The sequence below is a fragment of the Choloepus didactylus genome, chromosome 10 (genome assembly GCF_015220235.1).
Source record: "Choloepus didactylus isolate mChoDid1 chromosome 10, mChoDid1.pri, whole genome shotgun sequence".
In the NCBI taxonomy this organism is placed as follows: Eukaryota; Metazoa; Chordata; class Mammalia; order Pilosa; family Megalonychidae; genus Choloepus; species Choloepus didactylus.
This window is the reverse complement of record NC_051316.1, coordinates 100502163-100525097: the sequence shown is the minus strand read 5'-3', so window position 1 is coordinate 100525097 and position 22935 is coordinate 100502163. Positions and strand designations below refer to the sequence as shown.

Here is a 22935-nt window from a genome sequence, read left to right as displayed (position 1 = left end):
TTTATACAACTGTCTTCGAGATTCATGGGTTCTGGGTTGTAGTTTGACAGTTTCAGGTAGCCTGGAGTTTCTTTACAGTAATTACAAGACTGAATTTTGTAATCCTATAGAACTGGTTTTGAATCCTGACTTTATTTGCTACCTACATGATCTTTGAAACATATTTTCTCTCTCTAAACTTCAGTTTCCTAATGTAACGTGTGTAACAGTACTTATGCTAGAATTTTTATGAAAATTAAACAACATACTGCATACAAAACGTTTAGCACAGTGCCTGCTTCATAATACTATTATTGTTAAAACTTCTCCCTAGGCTAATGAATAAAAGAAAAAAACCCAAAAAACTCTACTTCTGCTCAATCATCCATTTAACTTTCCCTTCCTCTACCCAACCCTTAGTTCCTTCTGTTGTGAATTAATTCCAAAGAAGTAACTAACAATTTGTGCATACTGGAACCAAAATTGTTAAGACTGCTGAAATAGTATATAGAATTAAACTTTTTCAGACTAAAATTTTGTACAGAGGGAGCTCATAGTTGGGGAGGAATTAGTATATAATGACAAACCTCAAAGTGACCCAAGGCCTATTAAATGTCTGATGAGTTATTAGGGTATGAATGAAGACTTGGAATAAAGTGGCTCAAGCTCCTGAATAAATGTGTTTTTCTACAGTACACAGTCTTACCTTAGGTTAGACTGAGTGGGCTCAGTGCTTGAGGATGGCTCAAGACTGATCGGAAGGATCTTATCATTCTTGTTATGATCATATCTCTGAAAATAAGAAAAAGAGAAATTACTTCACATGGGCAGAAACTAGCCCTCTATTGTAGTAGATAGCTCAGAAGCTCCAACCCCAGTAGTCTATCAGCAACATATTTTTAGACAATTTTAGGACTGCTTTACATTTTGAATTAATGCAAAACTCCCCAGCTTTGGATTAAAAGCTATCAAGCTTAGAAAAAAAGTTGAGAAGTTGTTTTTCATCTATCCATTAGTTCTCCTTATTTGGTAGGGAAAGAACTTTCAAATTCATAGATGGTACAAATACACAGCAGGATTGCCCTCTAACATTCTTATTTTAACTGCCACATATCAACTCTTAAAATATTTATTCTATTTTACTCAAAACACTTTAAAATTCTGCTAGATTTTGCTAAGTACCAAGCGTAATTCTCAACTCTTAACAGTCCTGGGTTAAGAAAAGATAGTATCTGTTTCAAGTCATTGATCTATAAAACAGTCTATAGTAAAAGAACAGCTTAATTTGATGTCAGATAATTACATACTTTTTGTAAAAAGTAAATATAATATTAAAGAGCAATCAGGAGCCTCTGGCCAAAAAAGTCTTGTAGGAGAAGAGAACTGCAAGGCACAGAAATTCTCAAATGAAAGACAGGAACAAAGGATGATTTCCCTGGCGGGCATTTTAAACGAGATGCAGAACTAGAAAATGACAGCCAGTTTGACAAATGAGACTTGATTTTCTTTTGAGTGAAAAAGCATTTGGTAATTCTCCTTGTTGTTTCTATTTTTAAGGCAATGTGTACTAGAAATTGAGAAGACTCTGTGATTACCTGAAATACTCATAAGGAACCAAAATGTTTGAGCATTTTGTTTTTCAGCTTGGACGTTAAGCTCAAATGTCTGTTTAATTTCTGTGACTCTTTACTGGGAAGCTTGTTGGGTATAGAGGATAGAGAGTCTCCAATCAACAATCATGCTCATATTGCTAAAGATTGAAGGTTTAACTTTTAACTGTCCCAAATCTTTTCACAGGCAGATTTGTCAAGACCTTGCTGCAAAAGGAAGAGAACCAACTCTTGAGATTGCTCCAATCCACACACTTTACCACCTCTGTGCCAGACGTAACAGAATGCCACTCCTCTTTTTTAATGGTCTTAGCTTTTCTACTGCATTCTCCTAAGAGACCAACTACAGGATGAAAAAGGCACTTTGCCACTTCTCAGGGCTTGGAGACAGTAAAGACACTGTAAAGATCCACAAACCCACACCCTAATAACTCTCAAAATCTTTGGAGTAAGGAGATGCCAGTGCTTTAAATGCTCACACAAACTACCCACTTCTCAGGCATTTAGAATAAACATATTCAAACACTCCACAGAGTTGAGAGGCTGGGAAAAATCTAATAATGCCTAAAGCAACTAATTTTAAAAATAAATACATTTTTTCCTCCAAAGAACAACCCCCACCAAAAAAATGATAGAGGTTTGAGTATACACATCAGTCACATGGAAAAATCAATCAAAAACAGGATCTGTGGGCATGTGGAAAGAAACAAAAAAGGAACTTAATCCCTCCTGAGATGTTTTTCAGAAGAAAAATCTGGCAACACACATGGGAAATACAAGTAGGAGACCAAAGTATGGACGTTCCAGATGTGAAGAGGCTTGGATGCAAATGGGTAAGTGGACAATTGTCTTTCAGAAAACTCACATAGGATGAGGTTTGATGTTGTCTTTCTAGTCTCTTAGACTTACCTTTACTTGAGCATGTGCCCATCGCACCACCAACTTCTTAGACAGAGCCAGCTTGCCATTGAGACACTGGATAGCTTGTTCTGCTTCCTGTCCAGAAAAGGGACTAATGTTAGCAAAAAAATTTAAATGCCTAACTAGCTATCTGTATATGCACAGGGCCTGTAGCTTCAATGGCTGAGTCTCTAATCAAACTTTTTTTTTTTTTTTTTTAAATAGCTATTCTAAGTAGCTCATTACAGAAAGCCTCAAATATTTGCAATTGGCTGCTGGACCCAGGCAAGAGCAGAGCTAAGACACCTCTGAGATACAAAGCAATGGTTCTAACCAAACTACTTTTGGTAAATAATTGGCAAAGGGTTTACAATCAAAAAGGCAGAATAAAAAAAAAGGAGGGTTTTGAAGTCAGCTAGATGAACATTCAAATCCTGGCTTTGTCATTTGCTGGCAGTGTGATGTCTGGCAGGTCACTTAATCGCTCTGAATATGAGCTTTTTCACCTGTAAAATATGGACTTGTTCCTCATTGGTTGTTGCAAGGATTCAAGAGTGCATGTAAACCATGCTCAAAGGGAGCATGTGGTAAGCACTTAAAAAAATGTTAGCTAATATTGTTCTTACTACTGTTAGTTAGAGGAGCACTCATTAAGTCAAGAAATTGTATTTCTTCCAGCAGCCTTGGAACTATCATGGACTAGGGCTTATTCCCTGGATCCATAGTGAGAAACAGTAATGGCTTCAAAGGATATGGGAGTGAAGGAAACTAGGCAGGAAAGAGCAGGAGTGAGTCAAAGAGAGCAAGGTATTTGTGTGAGTCAATCCATGCACCTGGTTTTCAGAACCAAAAGTTCCCTGACCCTTCTACCATCAGATATAGGAGCAACAAGGTTGAAAGGAATTCCTGAAGCTGGAGAAGAGTCACTCTAGGTCATTCCCAGGAAACCTGGCTTTACTCTTCCATCCTGCCAAACCTTCTTTGGCTCGTTTGTATTTACAAGGCACTCAGCCAAGTGTAATCCACATCTACTAGGGCTGAAGAAACCCTTAAAGAATAGAAAAGGAAGAGGAAGACCTAGAGGGCGGGGAGATTCTATCCAAGGATGGGGTGTAATACCAGCAGGCATTCCTGTCTGGTTTTGGCAGTGATTCTCTTGTTCCTTTGGAGCTTGCCAGCTAGATGTTGAATCAATATTTATTGAGTACCCAACTCTACGTCAGGCACTGGATATTCAGTGGCATTCTTGTCTCACTACAGTACACAAAGTCAGAAGGATAGATATGAGATATTTTATTCTTTAAGTGTCATTTGGTGAGTCAGAACTTCCACGGCACTCTATATTAATTCTGTAGTATCAGCAGTAATAAGATGCCAGTGGGGGATAAATGTTTAAAAAAATAATTTCCTAACTCTGTATATTGTTTCAAAGTTCATGTGCTCAATAATGTTATCAAATGCTAACTGTGTTTTCACATGTACCCTCATCTATTCTCCCAACTTCCTACAAGGTAAGGAGGATATTTTTAAATCTCATTTCAGAGAAAAACTGAGGACAAAAGAGGTTAAAAGACTGGCCAAGAGTTAAAAAATAAAAAAGCCAGAAGCAGAAGTAGGCTTTGTGACTTCTAGTGCAGTGTTTTTAAACCAACATCTACTCCCAACATGACCACTGATTTTAGTTTCCTAAAGAATCCTTGATACATTTTATCATTAGGGAAGAATAAGGTATTTAAAAATGCTAACCATAAAGGGCATTCTTTCAGTTCCCTCAAAAAAACTTTAAAAAATAGAATAATAATGCTTACTTATTAGAATAATAATGTATCACATTTGGAAAAAGTAGAGGAAATTAAAAAATACCCAACACTGTTAAGGAGAAATGACACTCTAATACAGTCTCAGAACATTTTGGTATACCAGTTCTGGAAGGCAATTTGTCAGTTTTATTAAGAAAAAATATGCATGGCTTTTGACCATGCCATTCCATTTCGATGAATGTAGTAAGTATGCAAATATGCACATAATTATAGCTATACAGATATTCTCTACTGTGCTGTTTACATTAGTGAATTATTGGGGACAACTTTAAATAGCTAACAATTGGGGAGTAGTCAAATAACTTATTGAATGTTCATATGATGAAATATTACACAACCATCAAATGATATTGATTTGTTTTTTAAACTGAGGTCTAAGTCACATGTAATAAAATGCACAAATCTTTAGGATAAGGATCTATGAATTGCTACAGATGTATAAACTGGTAAAACCACAATATCATGATGCAAAATGTTAGTTTGATGTGTATTCGACGACAGAAAAATTCTAATGCATTTTGAGTGATAAAACATGACCTATGATCTTATCTGTGTGTTATAAACTGTGTCTGTGTCTATGTGTGTGTATATATGAACAAGAAAGAGGAACGATATATAACTATATATTAACAGTAATTATTTCTGGGTAATGGGCTGATAAGTGATTTAAATTTTCTTCTTTTGTGCTTATCTACATTTTCATCTATAATAAACATGTGTTACCTTTTATAATAGGAAAAACATGAATATAAATTATTATTAATAAAAAAACAGGCAAAATTCTTATAAATGACTAAGTTACAGAAAGTACCAAGAGTATCTCTATATTTAATAACTTCAATTTCTTTATCAATTGCACATCCACTCCAAGGACTAAAATTTTAATACAAAAAGATGCAGATTTATATATATAAAATGGTTGAAACTGAGCATTCTCTTCCTCTACATATATTTATATTTGTATGTATTTGCTCTGAGACACTGAGAAGAAGGGTACATTTTTAAGAAATCAAAATAAAATAGAGTTTGTGGGTGGCTCACCACAGACAGGGCTTCTGTACCACAGGGTAAAACTACTCAAAGAAAAGAAGGCTTTGTTGGCCAGCCGTTAAAGGAATAAACAAAACAGAATAGGGAGGAGAATGTCCCTGTGCTTAATGTGGGTATCGCAAAGCATATGGTCAGAAAAGTAGGTCAGCTGCCTTAGACCTCTAGCCTAGGGAGGGTAATTTTGAAAGACGTTCATTAATTCATTTGTTTACTGAGGGTCTACTTTAGGAATCAGTGCCAAGCATAAAGAGGTGTATCAGACATGGTTCCTGCCCACAGAGAACTGATATTTTAGTAGTCGAGAGAGATGCACAAATAATTATAATATAGCTTGGTAAGTATTATGGAAGGGGAGGAAACTCAATTACCTGTTTAGTTTCGAAGTTAACAAAACAGTATCCTCGAGGTTGTCCCTCCAAAGCACCTGACTTGTGGAAGAGGAAGTCAAACTGCTTTACTTTGCCAAACTTCTGGAGGAGCTTGAGGAGGTGGTATCTGTGGAGAAAGAAGAGCCCATGAGTATGCTCTGGAAATTTTGTAGGCCAATCAGCCTCATGTGATGAGATAAAAAGAAGGAGATAATTTACCCCAGGGATAAAATCTTGTGTGCTCCTGCTCCCTGCCTTCCTCCAAACTATTGTGTTAGTTTATTTGGCCAACAGAGTTGTTTGCCTCTATTTGGAATGGGAATTAGAATTGTCATAGCTATGTGTCTGTCCAATACAAAAATACCAAATAAAAAAAAACACCACACCTAACAAACAGCTGTCTGGCCCACAAGCACCATTTGTTTTTCTTTCGGAGAAAAGCTCAAAAATAGTGTTGATTTATTTATTTTTAATTTCTGGGCAATGACATAGCATTTGTGAATAACTTTAACTCTATCAGAAACACAAACCCACACTTCAAAAGCCACAGCCTACCCTATCTGAAAAATAAACAGAGTAATAAACATAGAACATTCACACAAACAAAAAAACAATGCTGGAAGACTCTCCTATTTGATTCTGTAGTTAACATTAGATCCAAATTGCACCTGTGAGAAACTCTGCCAAAAACCATACCACAGCTAGTGGCACTTCCATAACTGCTTGAGAGTTTTAATCCTGATGTGACTGAACATTAGGACAACGTGGAACCATAAAGTGAATGATACTGATCTCACACAGGGCAGGAGAACCTGGCCCGTCCCTATAGACCATCCAGCCATGGATATTAACCAACCCTAGTTGCCTTAACACAGTCTACACTCTAGGGTAAAGTCAAGTAAAGAAAATAAATGTCCAAGGAAGAAATTTATTTCAGGCAGGATGTTCACTCCAAGCTCTTGCTTGTCACTCTGGCCCTCATCCTCTTCTTGGATTCCTTACTCTAAACTTACTTGGTTTCTATAGAGCTTTTAAGTTATTCAAACAGATGTGGCCTTAACAGGTTGCTGTGGCCAATCTCAATTCCGACTTCCTGTCATCTGATGTAAGGGTGAGACAAACCAACAGCTCTCCTGTTTCCTTTTCCTTTGGCCTTCCTCCTGGCATCCTCCACTCTATTCAAGTGGAGTCAAGGCTTTTTCTAAACAATGCTGTCCCTGTGATACTAAAAAGGTATCAGCCCACATGCTAAATCTGTTATTACTGGGAATTCTACCCCACAGGGAGTCAGTAAAGTTGTCATTACAGCTACATTTATATTCACATTGTTTTCTAGGAGAAACTCATCAAGATTTGATTTTTGAGTAAGAATCTCCTTTGGGAGGCAGGAAGATATGAAATGGACCATAAGCTATAATAAATTTGATACTAATGCACATCAACAAGCAAACCCACTATCCTGGATGAGGGCCTGACATAGTGGAGCAAGGAAGATACAATGCAGGTCTAGTACTGGGGCAGGATGCAAAGATCCCAAGGCATATTGTGGATATTAACATGGTCTTTGGACCTGTTTGAAAGGGAAACAACTGTGACTCTCTACTTTTCAAAGTCTCAGTTCCCATCCAGAGATCTCAACTGCTAGTGAGTGCGTGTGTGTGTGGGAGCTGACTCTTCATGGAAAAGGGAGATACCTCAAGTGCAAATTTCTGGTCTTGATTTTTTGACTAGGACTAGAGCAAGGGTGAGTCTCTCAAATGAGCAGAAAGATGAGCTAGAAGAGTCTCTCTCTCAGGGTCTTTAATTCGCAGCTGCATCTTCCACTTACAGCACCCATTCAAATCTTAACAGCACCAGTTGCCATAGAATGGTGGGTCAAACCTGTTATAAAAAAAATAGTTTAAGGGCTGGTGTGGGCTGGTCATTTTTTTCACTAGCTCCATCCTGCTTAATAGCAGGAAGGTAAAGTGACTGGCATTTCCTAGGAAATGAAATTTAATTTACTCAGAAGAAAACATGTCAACAGATTATTCTTTGAAAAGCTAACAAACACATTCTGCCAGAGAAGTGTGACCTTAAGATTCCAGGAACATCTGCTTAGGTCTGTGTCTTTCAGCTTCTCCAGGATTTCTTTTCTTGTTTGATAATTTTTCGAAATTATTGGAACGGTGAAACAAAAGGAATGAAATGTTTACTTTCTTCCTTCCTAGAGAAGGGGACTGCAAACTCTGATAGTGAAAAAAGTCTCAAGAATCTTGCTTTCACATCTGCAAGCATTTTTATTTGCTGCTTTAGTATGGGAGAGCTCACTACTCATCAGAGGCTTGCTTTACTTAATGAAATGTGGGCCCTGCAGCCTTTGGGGATTAGAGAATTAATAACTCTATTCCCAAATATATTTCTGCATCTTAATCAGTATTTCTTAAAATGGTCTTTAAAACATCCTTCTTGTCTAATGGCATAGAAGTAATTAATTCATACAAATGTTTAAAAATACACTTACTACTATGTGTCAAGACCTGTAATAGAAACTTGGACTATCCAGATGAATAAAACTAGGTCGCTGCTTTAAAGACAATCCCATTCTGGTTAGAAGAGAGAAATATGTACTCTATTACAAAACAGTGTGATACTTGTACATAGAGGTATGTACATGAGCATACAGATGAAGAAGAACTAACTGTACAGGAAGGTAGTGGTCAAGGAAGGCTCCATGAAAGGGGTGATATCTGAGTGAAACATTTCAGGTGAGTGAACAATGTGCAAAAGACACACAGATGAAAAAGTGTTTCATCCAAATTTACATACAACAAACTGCATTCATCTAAAGCGTACGATTCAATGAGTTTTGACACCAGAGTAATCATCACCACAACCAAGATACAGACTATTTCCATCAACCCCAAAGTTCCCTTGTGCCCCTTTGTGGGTCCCCTCTTCCATCTCTGACCCAGACATCCACTGATTTGCTTCCTGTCACTACAGATTAGTTGATATTTTCTAGAATTTTATATAAATGGAATCAAATAGTATGTATTTTTTTGTGTCTAGCTTTTTTCTTGGGATTTATCCATGTTGTTGCATTTATCAGTAATTTGTTCCTTTCTGTTGCTGGATGGAATTTCACTGTATGGATATATGTAATTTATTTATTTATTCACCTCTTGATGGACAACTGAGTTACACACAGTTTTGGGCTATAATGAACAAAGCTGTTATGTACATCAAAAAAAAAAAGTGGCATCCATTGGAAGATAGTGGGGGTAGGCAGTAAGAGATGAGACTGAATAGGAAGGGAGGGGACAGGCTGTGAAGGTTAGTGTGTGCTTAGTTAGGGAATTTTATTTTGATGTTGTAGGCAATGGGAAGCCTATGAAATGACATTTAAAATTATTTGTTGTAATGCATATCTCTGAGACACCTGAAACTCAGAGCTAGAGCTCGGCAGATATGAATGTCAGTATTACTGCATACAGCCACTGTCAAAAAAAAAAAAGAAAAAGCTGAAGAAGAGCCCAGACTTCAATTAGTGATATGAATGAAGCAGGTCTGGTTAAGACCAGGACAAGCCAGGCCAAAGGGTAAAGGTTGAAACTGATTGTGTTTTAAAACTTCAACTTCCATATGAGACCAAGGGAATAGATATCTATCTGGTACAGGATCTAAATTTTCTAAATGGTACAACTCTACAGTCGATTTGTTCAAACACCACAATTGCATGGAACTTTGAATAGGAAGTGAGATACGGTAGGTTAGTATAGGCTGGAGTGAAATAGTGACACATCCCAGAGTAATTTGGGCAGATAATAAAAAATATATTTACAGCCTCCCCCTCCCCAGCCCCGAGGATCTGGGGGAAGGTGCGGATGTGTTGGACATTCTCACCTGGACTGGTGTTGATGTTGTCACAAACATTGGGACTGGCGGTCTGATGTGCTGAACCCTCGAGCATGGGACTTGCGCTTATGAAGCTCGTTACCATAAAGGAGAGTCTAAACTTGCATGCAATGATGCCTAAGAGTCTCCCCCTGAGTACCTCTTTGTTGCTCAGATGTGGCCCTCTCTCTCTCTAACTGAGCCATCTCGACAGGTGAACTGGCCGCCCTCCCCTCTAGGTGGGACCCAACTCCCAGGGGTGTAAATCTCCCTGGCAATGCAGAACATGATTCCTGGGGATGAATGTGGACCCGGCATCGTGGGACTGAGAGTATCTTCTTGACCAAAAGGAGGATGCAAAATGGGACGAAATGGTTTCAGCGGCTGAGAGATTTCAAATGGAGTCGAGAGGTCACTCTGGTGGACATTCTTATGCACTATATAGATAACACCTCTTAGGTTTTAATGTATTGGAATAGCTAGAAGTAAATACCTGAAACTACCAAACTCCAACCCAGTAGTCTGGACTCCTGAAGACAATTATATAATAATGTAGATTACAAGGGGTGACAGTGTGATTGTGAAGACCTTGTGGATCACACCCCCTTTATCTAGTGTATGGATGAGTAGAAAAATGGGGATAAAAACTAAAGGACAAATGGGGTGGGCTGGGGGGATGATTTGGGTGTTCTTTTTTCACTTTTATTTTTTATTCTTGTTCTGGTTCTTTCTGATGTAAGGAAGATGTTCAGAGATAGATTGTGGTGATGAACGCATAACTATGTTATCATACTGTGGACAGTGGATTGTATACCATGGATGATTGTATGGTGTGTGAATGTATTCAATAAAACTGAATTTAATTAAAAAAAATTATTTGTTCTTAGTGCACACTTTGAGGGAAAAATTTATTTACTAATTTATAGAAATCATTATGAGGTGGGTCTTTATGGTCTATGCTATACAGTATTATGTCTTGTATTAAGTGGTCTTACTCTGTTTTAAATTTAAGCAAGCATATAAATAAAAAGGGGAAATGTTAGACTGTATATACAGTAAAAGAATAAAAATTAAAAAAAAAAATCCATAGAACTACACTACACAAACAGGGAACCCTAAGTTAAACCATGGCCTTTAATTAATAGTACAATTATAAAAATGTATCATCAATTGTAACAAATGTTCCACACCAATGAGAGGTGGTGATGGTGGGGCGGTATATGAGAATCCTGTATTTTATGCATGATTGTTCTGAAAACCTACAACTTCTCTAATAAATAAAATAAAATAAAATGATAAATTTAAGTATGCAAAAGCTGTTTAAGCAAACATCAAAGGCTGTTTCATGCAAACCAGGGCATGAAAAAAGCACAGACAATGAAGAAAAAAGAAGGAATAGTTAGAGAGAAACAGTGGCTTCTTCAGGGGTAAACACATAGTTCTCATGCTCATGCATTTATTCTTATTTGAGTCCTAGTTTCTCTCTCAGTTATGACATCAATTTTCTGTTCAACACCTGCAATGGGTCTCTTCTATATGAAATTCAAACTTGACTGAATAATTTTTAAAGACCCTGTGTTAATGTGATAGTATTCTGTAAATTTTTATTACCATTTAACAGTCAACTTCTCCTTTAGTCAAAAAGATCTGCCTAATATTCTGCTCACTATAACAATCTTTCTTATTACGACTTACACACCTTTATTTCTGACTCCCCCTCCATTTAGAATACTGCTTCTATGAGAATTTCTACTGGCTCTGATCTCTTTCATACTTCTTGTTCTTGTCCCATTCAAGTCTGATTTGCTTCCATAAAACTACAACCAAAGAATGCTAGTTCTTGGAAAAAATATTGGTAATCATTTAATTCATATCCCATTTTATAGATGAAGCAGTTGAAGCTAAGAGAAGGAAAATGGTTTGTTCAGCTTAAATTTTAAGTTAGTAGTGAAGGAATATTTTTTTCTCTTATGTTTACTATAAGCTTTCTGACTATTCTAACCCTTAATGACTTCTCCCATTTCTTTTTTTCTACTGTTTTAAAGGTAATTTTGGCATTGTTTAACAAAGAAATTAGTCTACAGATCTACAAATGCTATGGGGATGGGGTCATGTCTTATACTTTGCTTAATCTGTGAGACAAGAGCTAGTGTCCTTAACATACTGTGCCCTTTGGGAACCCAGAAAAGGACTATGGTGGGGTCACCTATGAAAGATGATCTCTCTTTGGTTACCAAAACCGCTAGCACAATGTTAGTTGCATAGTAAGTGCTCATTTAACACTTAGTGATGGCATGGTAAGTTGTGGAAATAAAAGAATAAAACAGCTAACGTTTAATGAGTGTTTGCCATTATGAGGCACTGTTCTAAGGATTTTACAATGGTGCTCTAATTTGATCCTTATAACAATTGTATGAGGTAGGTATTTTTATACCCTCATTTTATAGATGAGACTCAGGGAGCTTAGGTAATACAACCCAATGTCACAGTTACTAAGTGGTAGAGCAAGGTTCAAACCCATTCCATTAGAGATACATACTAAAATATCCAATGAAATGATTTGATGTCAGGAACTTGCTTCAAAATAATGAGGATGGAGAATGGTTGGGATTTAGAAACAAGACTGGCCATGAGGTGATAACGGTTGAGACTAGGCAACAAGTTTCTGACGATTCATTACATTCTTCTCCCTACTTTGGCCCGTTTGAGATTTTCTATAATAAAAAGTAGAAAAAAAGCCTTTTGGGCAGACAGTAATGCTCGCACTCATAACCATTAAACAATACAACTTCTCAACCAAACCATAGTCCTAATACCCCTATTTTAGGACCAATGCAAAACATTAACTGTCACCATAAAATGAACTTTATACATCCACAAACTATGCATAATGAAGTGGCTACTAATTTGGCTCTCTACACAGCATATTCAATATTTGAAAAAGCCAGTACTAACTTCTTAGAGGAAACCACAGCATGGCAAACAGATGAAGTCAAGGACACTACATTTTCGGCTTCCCTGTCGAAGGCACTAGTAATGATATTTAGTGGTACTGTTTACACTTACAGTAGACTTAGGTCCCACAAAAATTTGAAGAAGCTCTTGCATTTTTAAATTTAGAAGAGGACACTTTAGGTTACAACTGTTCAATTATTTGGAGTATTAGAATATTTGTGTAGAATTATTCTTATTCTAAAAAAAGCCTTTTGGGCTGAATTAGACAGTGAGAAATTAGTACTATCATTAGCTACTTCAATAAACTGAATCAGTTCACTTATCTCTTTGTTTTCTTAATAAAATAGGGGACATAATAGGAAAAAAAAATATCCTCACAATGTCATTCCAGGCTTAAATAAGACAAACTCTTACAATGTTAGAGCTATAAGAAATGTCCAGATCACTTAAGTGAATCTTCTCATTTTGTAAGTAAGAAATAAGAGGTACAATGTAGTTGAAAGGAATAAGAATACAGTAGAAAGAACATGGCTTTAGAATATGCTGCCTCCATAAATAAGAGTGCATTATTACTCCTTCAAATCAAATCTAAGATACACAAATATTTCTGGCATGTAGCATAACCTTAAAATGGTCAGTATTGCAAACACGAAGTGAAGACAAATAAATAAGAAGCAGAATATTAAAAGTGTTGGACTGTCAGTTAGGAATGCATATTCTGTTGAGAGGAGACTGATGGACAATCTACTATAACCTGAGCAGGACCCAGGTTAATCACTAACAGGCACAAACACAAAGGATGACTAGAAACTAATTACAAAGTAAACTTTGAAAAACTGAGTGGAAAAATTTTTTGAATTGCAGCTGTTTTACATACCCTGGTAACCACTCATGACAGTAAATATATGCTATGGTTTGTCTAACAAGAGGTGAAAGAATATCTGTATAGGAGAGGCATTCAAATTAGTTTAAAAAAGAGATCAGGAAGAAGGACAGTAAAGAGTAGCGATTTGTATAGGAAAGAGAGAAAAACTGTCTGTAGAATGGGGAAATAGCAGGTACTAGCAACAATCTGTCGGTGGGAAATGAGTTTAATTATGAAAACTGGAGGGTGCTCTGCTGTCAAGAGTCATTAGAAGTTTAGAGATTTTGGACTCAACTAATACTTCCTGAGATTGGACTACAAGCCAGGTACCATATTTTCACACAAGTTACATTGTGTTTGGAATGACTGCATTTTAATAATTAGCCTAGGTTCACAGTTATCTACCTTGGGGGAAAGATGATCTACAAGTTTACGTATTTCAAAAACTTGGAAGGAAACCATATATTTCCACAAGATAAGGCCTACCCAAGCTTACAAAAATGTTAGTTTTTTTTTTTTTTTACTGTAATCAGGTACTTTAAGTGAGATAGTATTGAATATTTCAGCTAATCATAGGCTATGATTGGTAGTTATGTCCTTAAGAAGAAATTTCATCACTACTTAATAAATTAGTTCGTTTGACAGAAGCAATGTTTAGATAAGGAATCCAATGGAGCAGAAAAATGGTAAGAGAGGCGGGGAAACCACAAGTAGAGGATAAGCACTTCCAGACAGCAAGGCCTTGGTCTGCAGTTTAGTAACTGATGTCCATTCTTGGTGTGATGCAAAAAGAGCAGAGATACCAGTGGGAAAGTTCTGATTCACACTGCTAATGCTCTAACTGAAGATAACACTCATATACTCCAATTTAGAACATAAATTGAGGTGGCAAATGACTTTCTGAATCTTTCTGTCACACAGCAGGACACAAGCAGAACAAGTCACATTACAGGGAATTGCAGACAACACAACGAACATTGTTTCCACGCTCAGATTTACATTCAGACAAGCAGAGGCGGGAATGGAAACCACTAACTTGGGTGTGTCCCCTCGTAGCTTTTGTTGATGATGGAAAGAGCTTTTCTCTAATCAACAGACATTGAGAGGTTGAACAGTACACAAATGCAGCCTCAGAGACATGAACCATAGAAGAGAACAGGAATAAATGCACAGTCTATTTTTCAGGGTCCCCAACTTAACATAATATGGGGGCAAAGCATTATAAATACCATCATAGTTTCTAAAGGAATCCACAGGTATCTATATTTAGCTAATTTGAGCTTGAGGCAGGATCAAGGAACTAAACTTGTTGTCATGATCCTGACCTATTAGTTTACATCCTTTTTCCTCTGTCCTACTCCCAACCCTTATAGACCCCTTCTCTCATTCCACAATCAGTTAAGTAGGTTCCATTGTCTGTTCTCCCCTTGTCTTTAATCCTACTATAAAGGGCGTAATTTCTAGGACTGATGATATACTCCATGCCTGCTTTAAGCACTGATCCCATGCAGCTCAACCCACTTACCCTTTACAATCCTGCCACCAACCACCCCCACCCCCACCCCCCACCAGACAATTGGAGGAAATAAAAACCTCTCAATTCTTTTTGCTAGGAAATTCCTTTCCACTCTAATGGCTGTAATGGAAAGAGTGAGAAGTCAAGACAATTCAAATAGTTTTGTGAATTTGGGCAAGACACTTTCATCTCTTAGGCCTCAGTTTCTTCAACTGTTGGACAAGAGAGCTGGATCTTACCAGTGTGCTCCATGGAGCCTTATTAGTTCCACAGAATTTCTTAAGAGATTACCAAAGAAAAGGTGGCAGCTGACAAAAGGCTTTGGGTACACATCTTCTCCCCTTTAAACAGAGTAGCTCTTTTATTTTATACATAGCTTCTCATTATTTTTACTTTAAGAAAGGATTCCTCCTATTTAAAAAGTTTGACAATTGCTTAGCATTCTACCTGGCATTGTGTAGGCACTCAAATCATTTAATGAACAAATGAAAATCAAAGGGACTGGTATGATCTCTCAGGCCCCTTCCAGCTCTGACACTCTATAGTTCTATAGCTGCTTAACATGTTCATGAATTGTAGTCAAGTGGCATCTCTCTGCATGTTTGCTAAGGTATGGAGATGCCTGCTTATTCCTTCATTTTGGAAAACAAAAATATGCCCCAGGCTGATTCTAGGAAATAATTATCTATAGCCACTGGGTATAAGGATTCAAATAATTGGAAATGGGAGAATAGCTTTGATAAGTAAGAAAAGAGAAGTACACAGTTTAAAGGATACCCAAATCTGTGTCCCTGCAGTAGGAGAGTAAAAATGTTAAGACTAACAGGCTAATAACAATATCACATTCCCTTCAAAGATAAATTAAAACACAGAAGTCAAAATATATCCTATATTCCTTGAAAATTCTTCTGCACATCACCACCACAAACATTCCAATTTTGCAGTTAATGAAGACAGGTGTCTTTGACTTACTCTGTGATTTTGGGGTCCAGGTTGCCAATCCATAACCGGTGCCCTTCCTGTAGGGAGCCCTCTGAAAGGATGGATGCATTCTCCAGGGGAAGAGTTTTAGTTTCTGTTTCCATCAATCTCTATGAAATACTAAAGAAATTGTGAACATTCAGGCAGGAGAAGAGCAATACTGGGTGAAAATGACTTTTCAAATTCAATTCAACAAACATTTATTCAAGGAGGACATGCCCTCTGGGCAGTCCTTCAAAGTCCTCAGTTATTCCACAACAGGGTCCCCAGCACCAGTTCCCGTGGGACAGCTCCTCTGGCAGCCAGAGCACAGAAGCTGCCATTTAAGGTGAAAGAGGCGTGGTTCTGTGTGTAGAAAACTAAAGTCTTCCTCCTCTGAAACCAGAGGCTGACTGGGCAGGAGGCCAAAGTCTCTATTACTACACGATACTGCAGTTCAACAACTGTCACCCAAAATAAGTCTTGGAAATCACCAGGAAGAGAGTCTTAAAGGAACTGAAGGGTGTGGGTGGGGAAAAACAGCAGTACATCTCTTTTCCTCATGGAAGAGGCAATTATAGCAAGGGAAGAGGCAATACAGGAAATTTAAGTGCATAGATTTAAGATAGAACCAGATTTAAATCAAATTGAATATCTTGGTGAATTATCTGAATTTTCTAGGCCTGTTTTCTCATATATATATATATGAATGGAGATAACAGTTCTTATCTTACAGGGTTGTTGTAAGGATTAAAGATGGTACATGAAAAATCACTGTAAAAACACTGTAACTAAAAACAATAATCAATAAGTATTAACTATTATTATGTTTAATATTTTGGGAGAGACTGGGAAGAAGAGACCAACTTCCTCCTTAAGTTATCCCAGTTCTACCACTTACTACCACTTTCACTGAGTTGAAACACCTAAAGCGTTGAGAACAATTAGTTCATGGCACCTAGAAAGCATTCAGTTAACGTCAGCTTAAATTATTGCTAACTTTAGTTCCTAAAAATGGCTCATCTCATAGCCGAAAAAGAAGCAAGAGGGTTATGATGGAGACAGTAGTGGAAGAGCAAACAGCTTGATGTCAGAAGACCTGGTTTCACATTTCGGCATTTCCATTGGAAGTCACTTCTTGCTAAGCTTCAGTTTCCTCATCTCTAAATAATAAACCCTAAAAGAGAAAAATCAAATGATAAACTCGATAGACGCAGAAAAGCATTTGACAAAATTCAACATCCCTTTTTGATAAAAACACTTCAAAAGGTAGGAATTGAAGGAACCTTCCTCAATACGATAAAGGGCATATATGAAAAACCCAGAGCCAGCATAATACTCAATGGTGAGATGCTGAAAGCCTACCCCCTAAGATCGGGAACAAGACAAGGATGCCCACTGTCACCTCTATTATTCAACATTGTGCTAGAAGTTCAAGCCAGAGCAATTCATCAAGACAAAGATATAAAAGGTATCCAAATTGGAAAGGAAGAAGTAAAACTGTCATTATTTGCAGATGATATGATCTTGTATTTGAAAAATCCTGAGAATACGACCACAAAGCTGAGTTAATAAACAAATTCAGCAGAGTGGTGGGATATAAGATTAATGCACATAAGTTGATAATGTTCCTATACAACAGTAATGACCTAACTGAAGAGGCAATAAAAAAAAAAATCCATTCACAATAGCAACTAAGAAAATCAAGTACCTAGGAATAAACTTAACCAAGGACGTAAAAGACCTCTACACAGAAAACTACAAAATTTACTAAAAGAATAAAAAAGGACCTAAACAGGTAGAAAAATATTCCATGCTCATGGATAGTAAGACTAAACATTGTTAAGATGCCAATCTACCCAAAGTGATCTACAGAATCAATGCAATTCCAATCAAAATCCAACAATCTACTTTGCAGACTTGGAAAAGGTAGTTATCAAATTTATTTGGAAGGGAAAGGTGCCTCAAATTGCCAAAAAACAACCTGCAAAAGAAGAATGAAGTAGGAGGACTTATACTTCGAGACTTTGAAGCCTACTATAAAGCTACAGTGGTCAAAACAGCATGGTATTGGCATAAAGAGACCAATGGAATCCAATTGAGAGTTCAGAAATAGACTTCCAGAATTACAGTAGGCTGATTTTTGATAAGGTCCCCAAATCCACTGAACTGGGACAGAACAGTATCTTCAACAAATGGGGGTGGGAGAACTGGATAGCCATAACCAAAAGAATGAAAGAGGACCCTATCTCACACCCCTATCTCACACCTTACAAAAATTAACTCAAAGTGGATCAAAGACCCCAATATAAGAGACACTACCATAAAACTCCCAGAAGATAATGTAGGGAAACATCTTCAAGACCTAGTAATAGGAGGCCGCTTCTTAGACCTTACACTGAAAGCACAAGCAATGAAAGAAAAAATAGATAAATGGGAACTCCTCAAAATCAAAAGCTTCTGTACCTCAAAAGAATTTGTCAAAAAGGTGATGAGGCAGCCATGCAATGAGAGAAAATTTCTGGAATCTGTGTATCTGACAAGAGACTTTTATCTTGCATATATAAAGGAATCCTACAACTCTATGACAATAGTACAAACAGCCCAGTTACAAAATGGGCAAAATATGGAAAGACATTTCTCTGAAGAGGAAATATAAATGGCTAAAAGGCACATGAAAAAATGTTCACCTTCACTAGCTATTAGGGAGATGCAAATCAAGACCACAATGCGATATCATCTCACACCAGTAAGAATGGCTACTATCAAACAAACAGGAACCTGCAAATGCTGGAGAGGATGTGGAGAAATTGGAACTCTTATTCATTGCTGGTGGGACTGTATAACGGTACAGACACTCTGGAAGACAGTTTGGTGGTTTCTCAGAAAACTAGATATTGAATTACCCTATGATCTGGAAATTCCACTTCTTGGTATATATGTAGAAGATTTGAAAGCAGTGACACGAACAAACATTTGTACACCGATGTTCATAGCAGCATTGTTCACAATTGCCAAGAGATGGAAACAATTCAAGTGTCCTTCAACAGACAAGTGGATAAACAAAATGTGGTATATACATATGATGAAATACTATGTGGCAGTAAGAAGCAACAAGGTCCTGAAACATATGGAAACATAGATGAACCTTGAAGATATAATTCTGAGAGAAATAAGTCAGACACAAAAGGAGAGATATTGTATGCTACCACTTCTATGAACTATCTGAACAATTTAAAATCAATGTCTTATAATGTAGAACATTGGGGATCTAGTGATAAACAGCTGGTGAAGGGGAATGATTATCTAATGTGCTCAAATACATTAATGATGGTGAATTCAAATGTAATGGATAGGGGTAACGACTGTTGATGGGATTATAAATATCAGAGCTGTACTGAAGGTGAATAGGATTGAAAGGGGTTGTTTAAAGGCATGTTTCCTACAGATCAGCACCACAAATATAGACAGATGCCTGCATGATATAATTCCAAGGTATGACACTAGTGCAGAGAGTCAACAACAGAAGGGTATATGGGAAATATCTACATATTGCATACTAGGGACTATAATTAATAGGAATACCATACCAGTATTACACAAATACCAGGGACAAATAATTGAGGGCTGACAGGAGCTATGTGATGTTTTGGGTCATGAGAATTGTATAAATTGGAGAGTGATGAGGATTGTACAGCTAAGTGATGATAATGTGAGATATGGATGGATTATCGTGGATATAACATATGCTATGCGAATTCAGCAAACCCCTGCTTTGTAAGTCAAGCCCTCGATACTGACGCTTGCTCGGGTAAAATCCATGGGTGTAAAGGGGAGGCTAAGCCACCTATAATTATGCCTAGGAGTCACCTCCAGAGAATCTCTTTTGTTGCTCAAATGTGGACTTTTCTCTCTCTAAGCCTCACTCTGCAAATAAATTCACCCCCCACCCTCCACCCCCCTGACACAGGACAGGACCTCCAAGATGAATGAGCCTTCCTGGCAATGTGGGACATGAATTCTGGAATGAGCCTGACCCTGGCATCAAGGGATTGAGAGTGCCTTTTTGACAAAAAAGGGGAAAAGAAAGGCAACAAAATAAGGTTTCAGTGGCTAAGAGAGTTCAAATTGAGTTAAGAGGTTGTCCTGACGGTTACTCCTACGCAAGTTCCACCTAGATATGCTAAATGACCACAATATGATAAGCCCAAGTCAACGGTAGTCCCGAAAACCTTAAAGAATACCCAGATCCCTATCTGGGACTGGATAAAAATTTCACTCATTAAGTTTATTCTTCAGAGACTTAAATCCTTTAGAGTGCTCCTAAGCCAGCTAAGTCCCAAAACCCAGAGGCAACAGCCTCTTGAAGAACATCAACTAGATGTGTCCCCTTTGCTCATAAAGTTGACACCCCTTTTCAACATGAACACATTAGGGTGGTCACTGCCTAGACATCCCTGAAGATCAGGAAAGTGATTAAACTAGATGAAGGGTAGCAACAGACAAGATGGAATTTAACAAAGGATTATGAATACTGAATCTTCATATAATTTTCTTTTTCTTAGTTGCCAGGGTACTAGAGTGGCTAGAAGGAAAGAATAGAAGTGGTGGAACTGTAATACGTAACACCCTTTGAAATTTGTTCTATAGCAACTTGTTAAATTGCAATTTGAAAGCTATAGCTTTTTGTATATATGTCGTATTTCACAATAAGGAAAATAACTGAAACTATGGTACTGTAACTCATAACAACTTTAGAAATTTCCTATATATCTACTTGTTAAATCATACTTTGAAAGATATTATCTTTGTGTATATATATTTCATAATAAGAAAATAACTGAAACTGTGCAGCTGTAACCTATAATATTTTTTGAATTTGCTCTCTAATTACTTGTTAAATTGCACTTGGAAAGTTATCACTTCTATGTATATATGTTATATTCAACAATAAAAAATATGATTGAAAAATAATAATAAACCTGCCCTGCTTTTAACTTCAAGTCTTGAGAGGATCAAAAATGAGATGAATGTAAAATAAAGATTTAATAAATGTGTAACATAGAGAAGTAAAGGGTAAAGGGGTTGGAAAGAGGGCAGGTGTGCCAGACTTCAGAACTTGCTAGAGAAACCATGTATCCTATATATCCAGAAGCGACTCAGAGGTCAGCAATGCAGGAACTATTTCTTAGTAACATTAGCTGCCACATACTGAACACTGCTATTACGCCTTATTCTCTCAACACACCCTATAAGGTCTAGCACAGAGTAGGTTCTTGGTAATGTTTGTTGAGTGCATTTATCTATCTCCTGCATATGAGGGTAATTTTTCTTCCTCTCCCACTCACATGATCAATTTGTTCAGCAATGTACATCAAGCAATTACTAACTGCTAAGCCCTGGGCTATATGCTGGATATATGGAAATGAATAAGCCATTTCTCTTTCTCTTACCTCCCAAGAGGAAGGTGAAACAGACATAAACATAGAATCCCAGGAGTAGAAACAAAGGAGGAGAAACATTTTGTCCCTGTTTCCTTTCCTCCTACTTTCTTACAGATCATTCATTCAAAAATATTTATTATCTATTTCCTAGGCATTGTCTAGGTACTGGGGACACAACATTGAACAATGTCTCCGCCATCAGGATGCTTATATTTGGAAGGGAACACGACAAAACAGAAACAAAATAAATGAAAAGACATTATTAGTGTTGCAAACACAATAAATCTGGGTGATTTGGCACAGAGGCTGGAGTTACTCTACTTAAATTCAATGGAGAGGGAAGGTCTCTCTAAAGGAGATGATATTTGAACTGAGACTTGAATGAAATGATTTTCTCATGTTTTAATACCAACAGCTACTTAATACCAGAGGAAAGTCACATGTTTTAGAAGAAAGAGAGAAAGGGCCAGAGAGATATGGATTCAAATCATGGCTTCTGCAACTAGTTACTGTGCAACTTTAGCAAAAGATCTCTTAACTGTCCTTTCCACAGCAAAATTTTCCCTAATAGATTAGAACGGCCCTCCTCCCCTATCCCTGAAAGGGGATAGAAAAGGTGTCGATCACAGACATCTTTTCTTCCATATAATGCTAATCCAATGCATCATTATTTTATTTTATTGTTCAGTTTTATTTTCTGTCTCCTTCACTAAAATGTAAGCTCCTAGAAGGCAGTGCTTTGCTTATCTTGATCATAGGTCTATCGCCAGCACCTAGTTCAGTGCCTGGTTCATAAGGAATGAATGAATGAAGCGAGCCACTTCTCATCTCAGATCCTGTTTCTTCTTCCTAAAACGGGTACAATTATCCCTATCTCATGGGTCGCTGTGAGGCTTAAATAAGACCCTATCTGTGACAGTTCAGTACAGGGCTTTTTGAGAAAAGATTAAGTGTAAACCAAGACCGAGACCTCATGCAACTATTAAAATCTAACGGTTTGAAAACCGCTTAGATCAACAGTTCACAAAACGGGTTTACATCTATTCACCCATCAGAGCTGCAACAACCCTGGAAGACAGGTGTAGTAATTTAGGAAAACTGAAGCCCAGAGAAGCAAAGGTACTTGTTCTTAAAAGCTAACGACGGGGTCAAGCCTGGTCCTGGGCACGAATTCTCAGATCTAAGAGGTCATTACTCGCATTGTTATTTCCGGGCCAGCGGCGGGACAATCCGGGGCGGGGCCTAAGAAGCCGTCTAGCTGGGGCGGTCTCCTCTATAATCCCTCGCAGGGCTGGCGCCAAGGTGCAGAGGCACTCGGAGACCACACTCACCTGGTGGCCTCGGTATCGTTCCCTCGGCTCAGGCCCAAAACGCAGGTCCCGACGTCGCGGCCCCACCGCCCTCCAAATGCGTCCACCTCAACACCGCCGCAGCTAGGCTGCGGGTGACGCGTTACGCCCGCGCCGCCGCGCTACCCCGTGACGTCACCACGCCGGCGCCGCCGCCATCGCTGCCGTCGTACGACCGTTTCCTTAGTATCCCGGGCTGTAGCGGGTGAGTGGCCTTGATTCGGCCTTGAGGCGCGCGCGAGG

At 37.9% G+C, this 22935-nt stretch overlaps 2 protein-coding genes across 3 annotated transcripts in view; one reads left to right on the top strand and one right to left on the bottom strand.

Moving 5' to 3' along the window:
- RBM18 (RNA binding motif protein 18) overlaps positions 1-22780 on the bottom strand; it is a 28600-nt gene extending 5820 nt beyond the window's left edge. The window contains exons 1-5 of the mRNA XM_037851340.1: positions 22675-22780; positions 15912-16040; positions 5728-5854; positions 2499-2585; positions 686-771 (exon numbers count right to left, since the gene is read on the bottom strand). Of these exons, the coding sequence (XP_037707268.1) occupies positions 686-771; positions 2499-2585; positions 5728-5854; positions 15912-16024 (413 nt within the window). The 5' untranslated portion in view covers positions 16025-16040; positions 22675-22780. The remainder of the gene's footprint in view (positions 1-685; positions 772-2498; positions 2586-5727; positions 5855-15911; positions 16041-22674) is intronic.
- MRRF (mitochondrial ribosome recycling factor) overlaps positions 22767-22935 on the top strand; it is a 66297-nt gene continuing 66128 nt past the window's right edge. Inside the window, exon 1 of one of the 2 annotated variants that reach the window (XM_037851337.1) lies at positions 22767-22897. The gene's annotated coding sequence lies outside the window, so the exon portion shown is untranslated. The remainder of the gene's footprint in view (positions 22898-22935) is intronic. The other variant, XM_037851339.1, reaches the window with a different exon arrangement.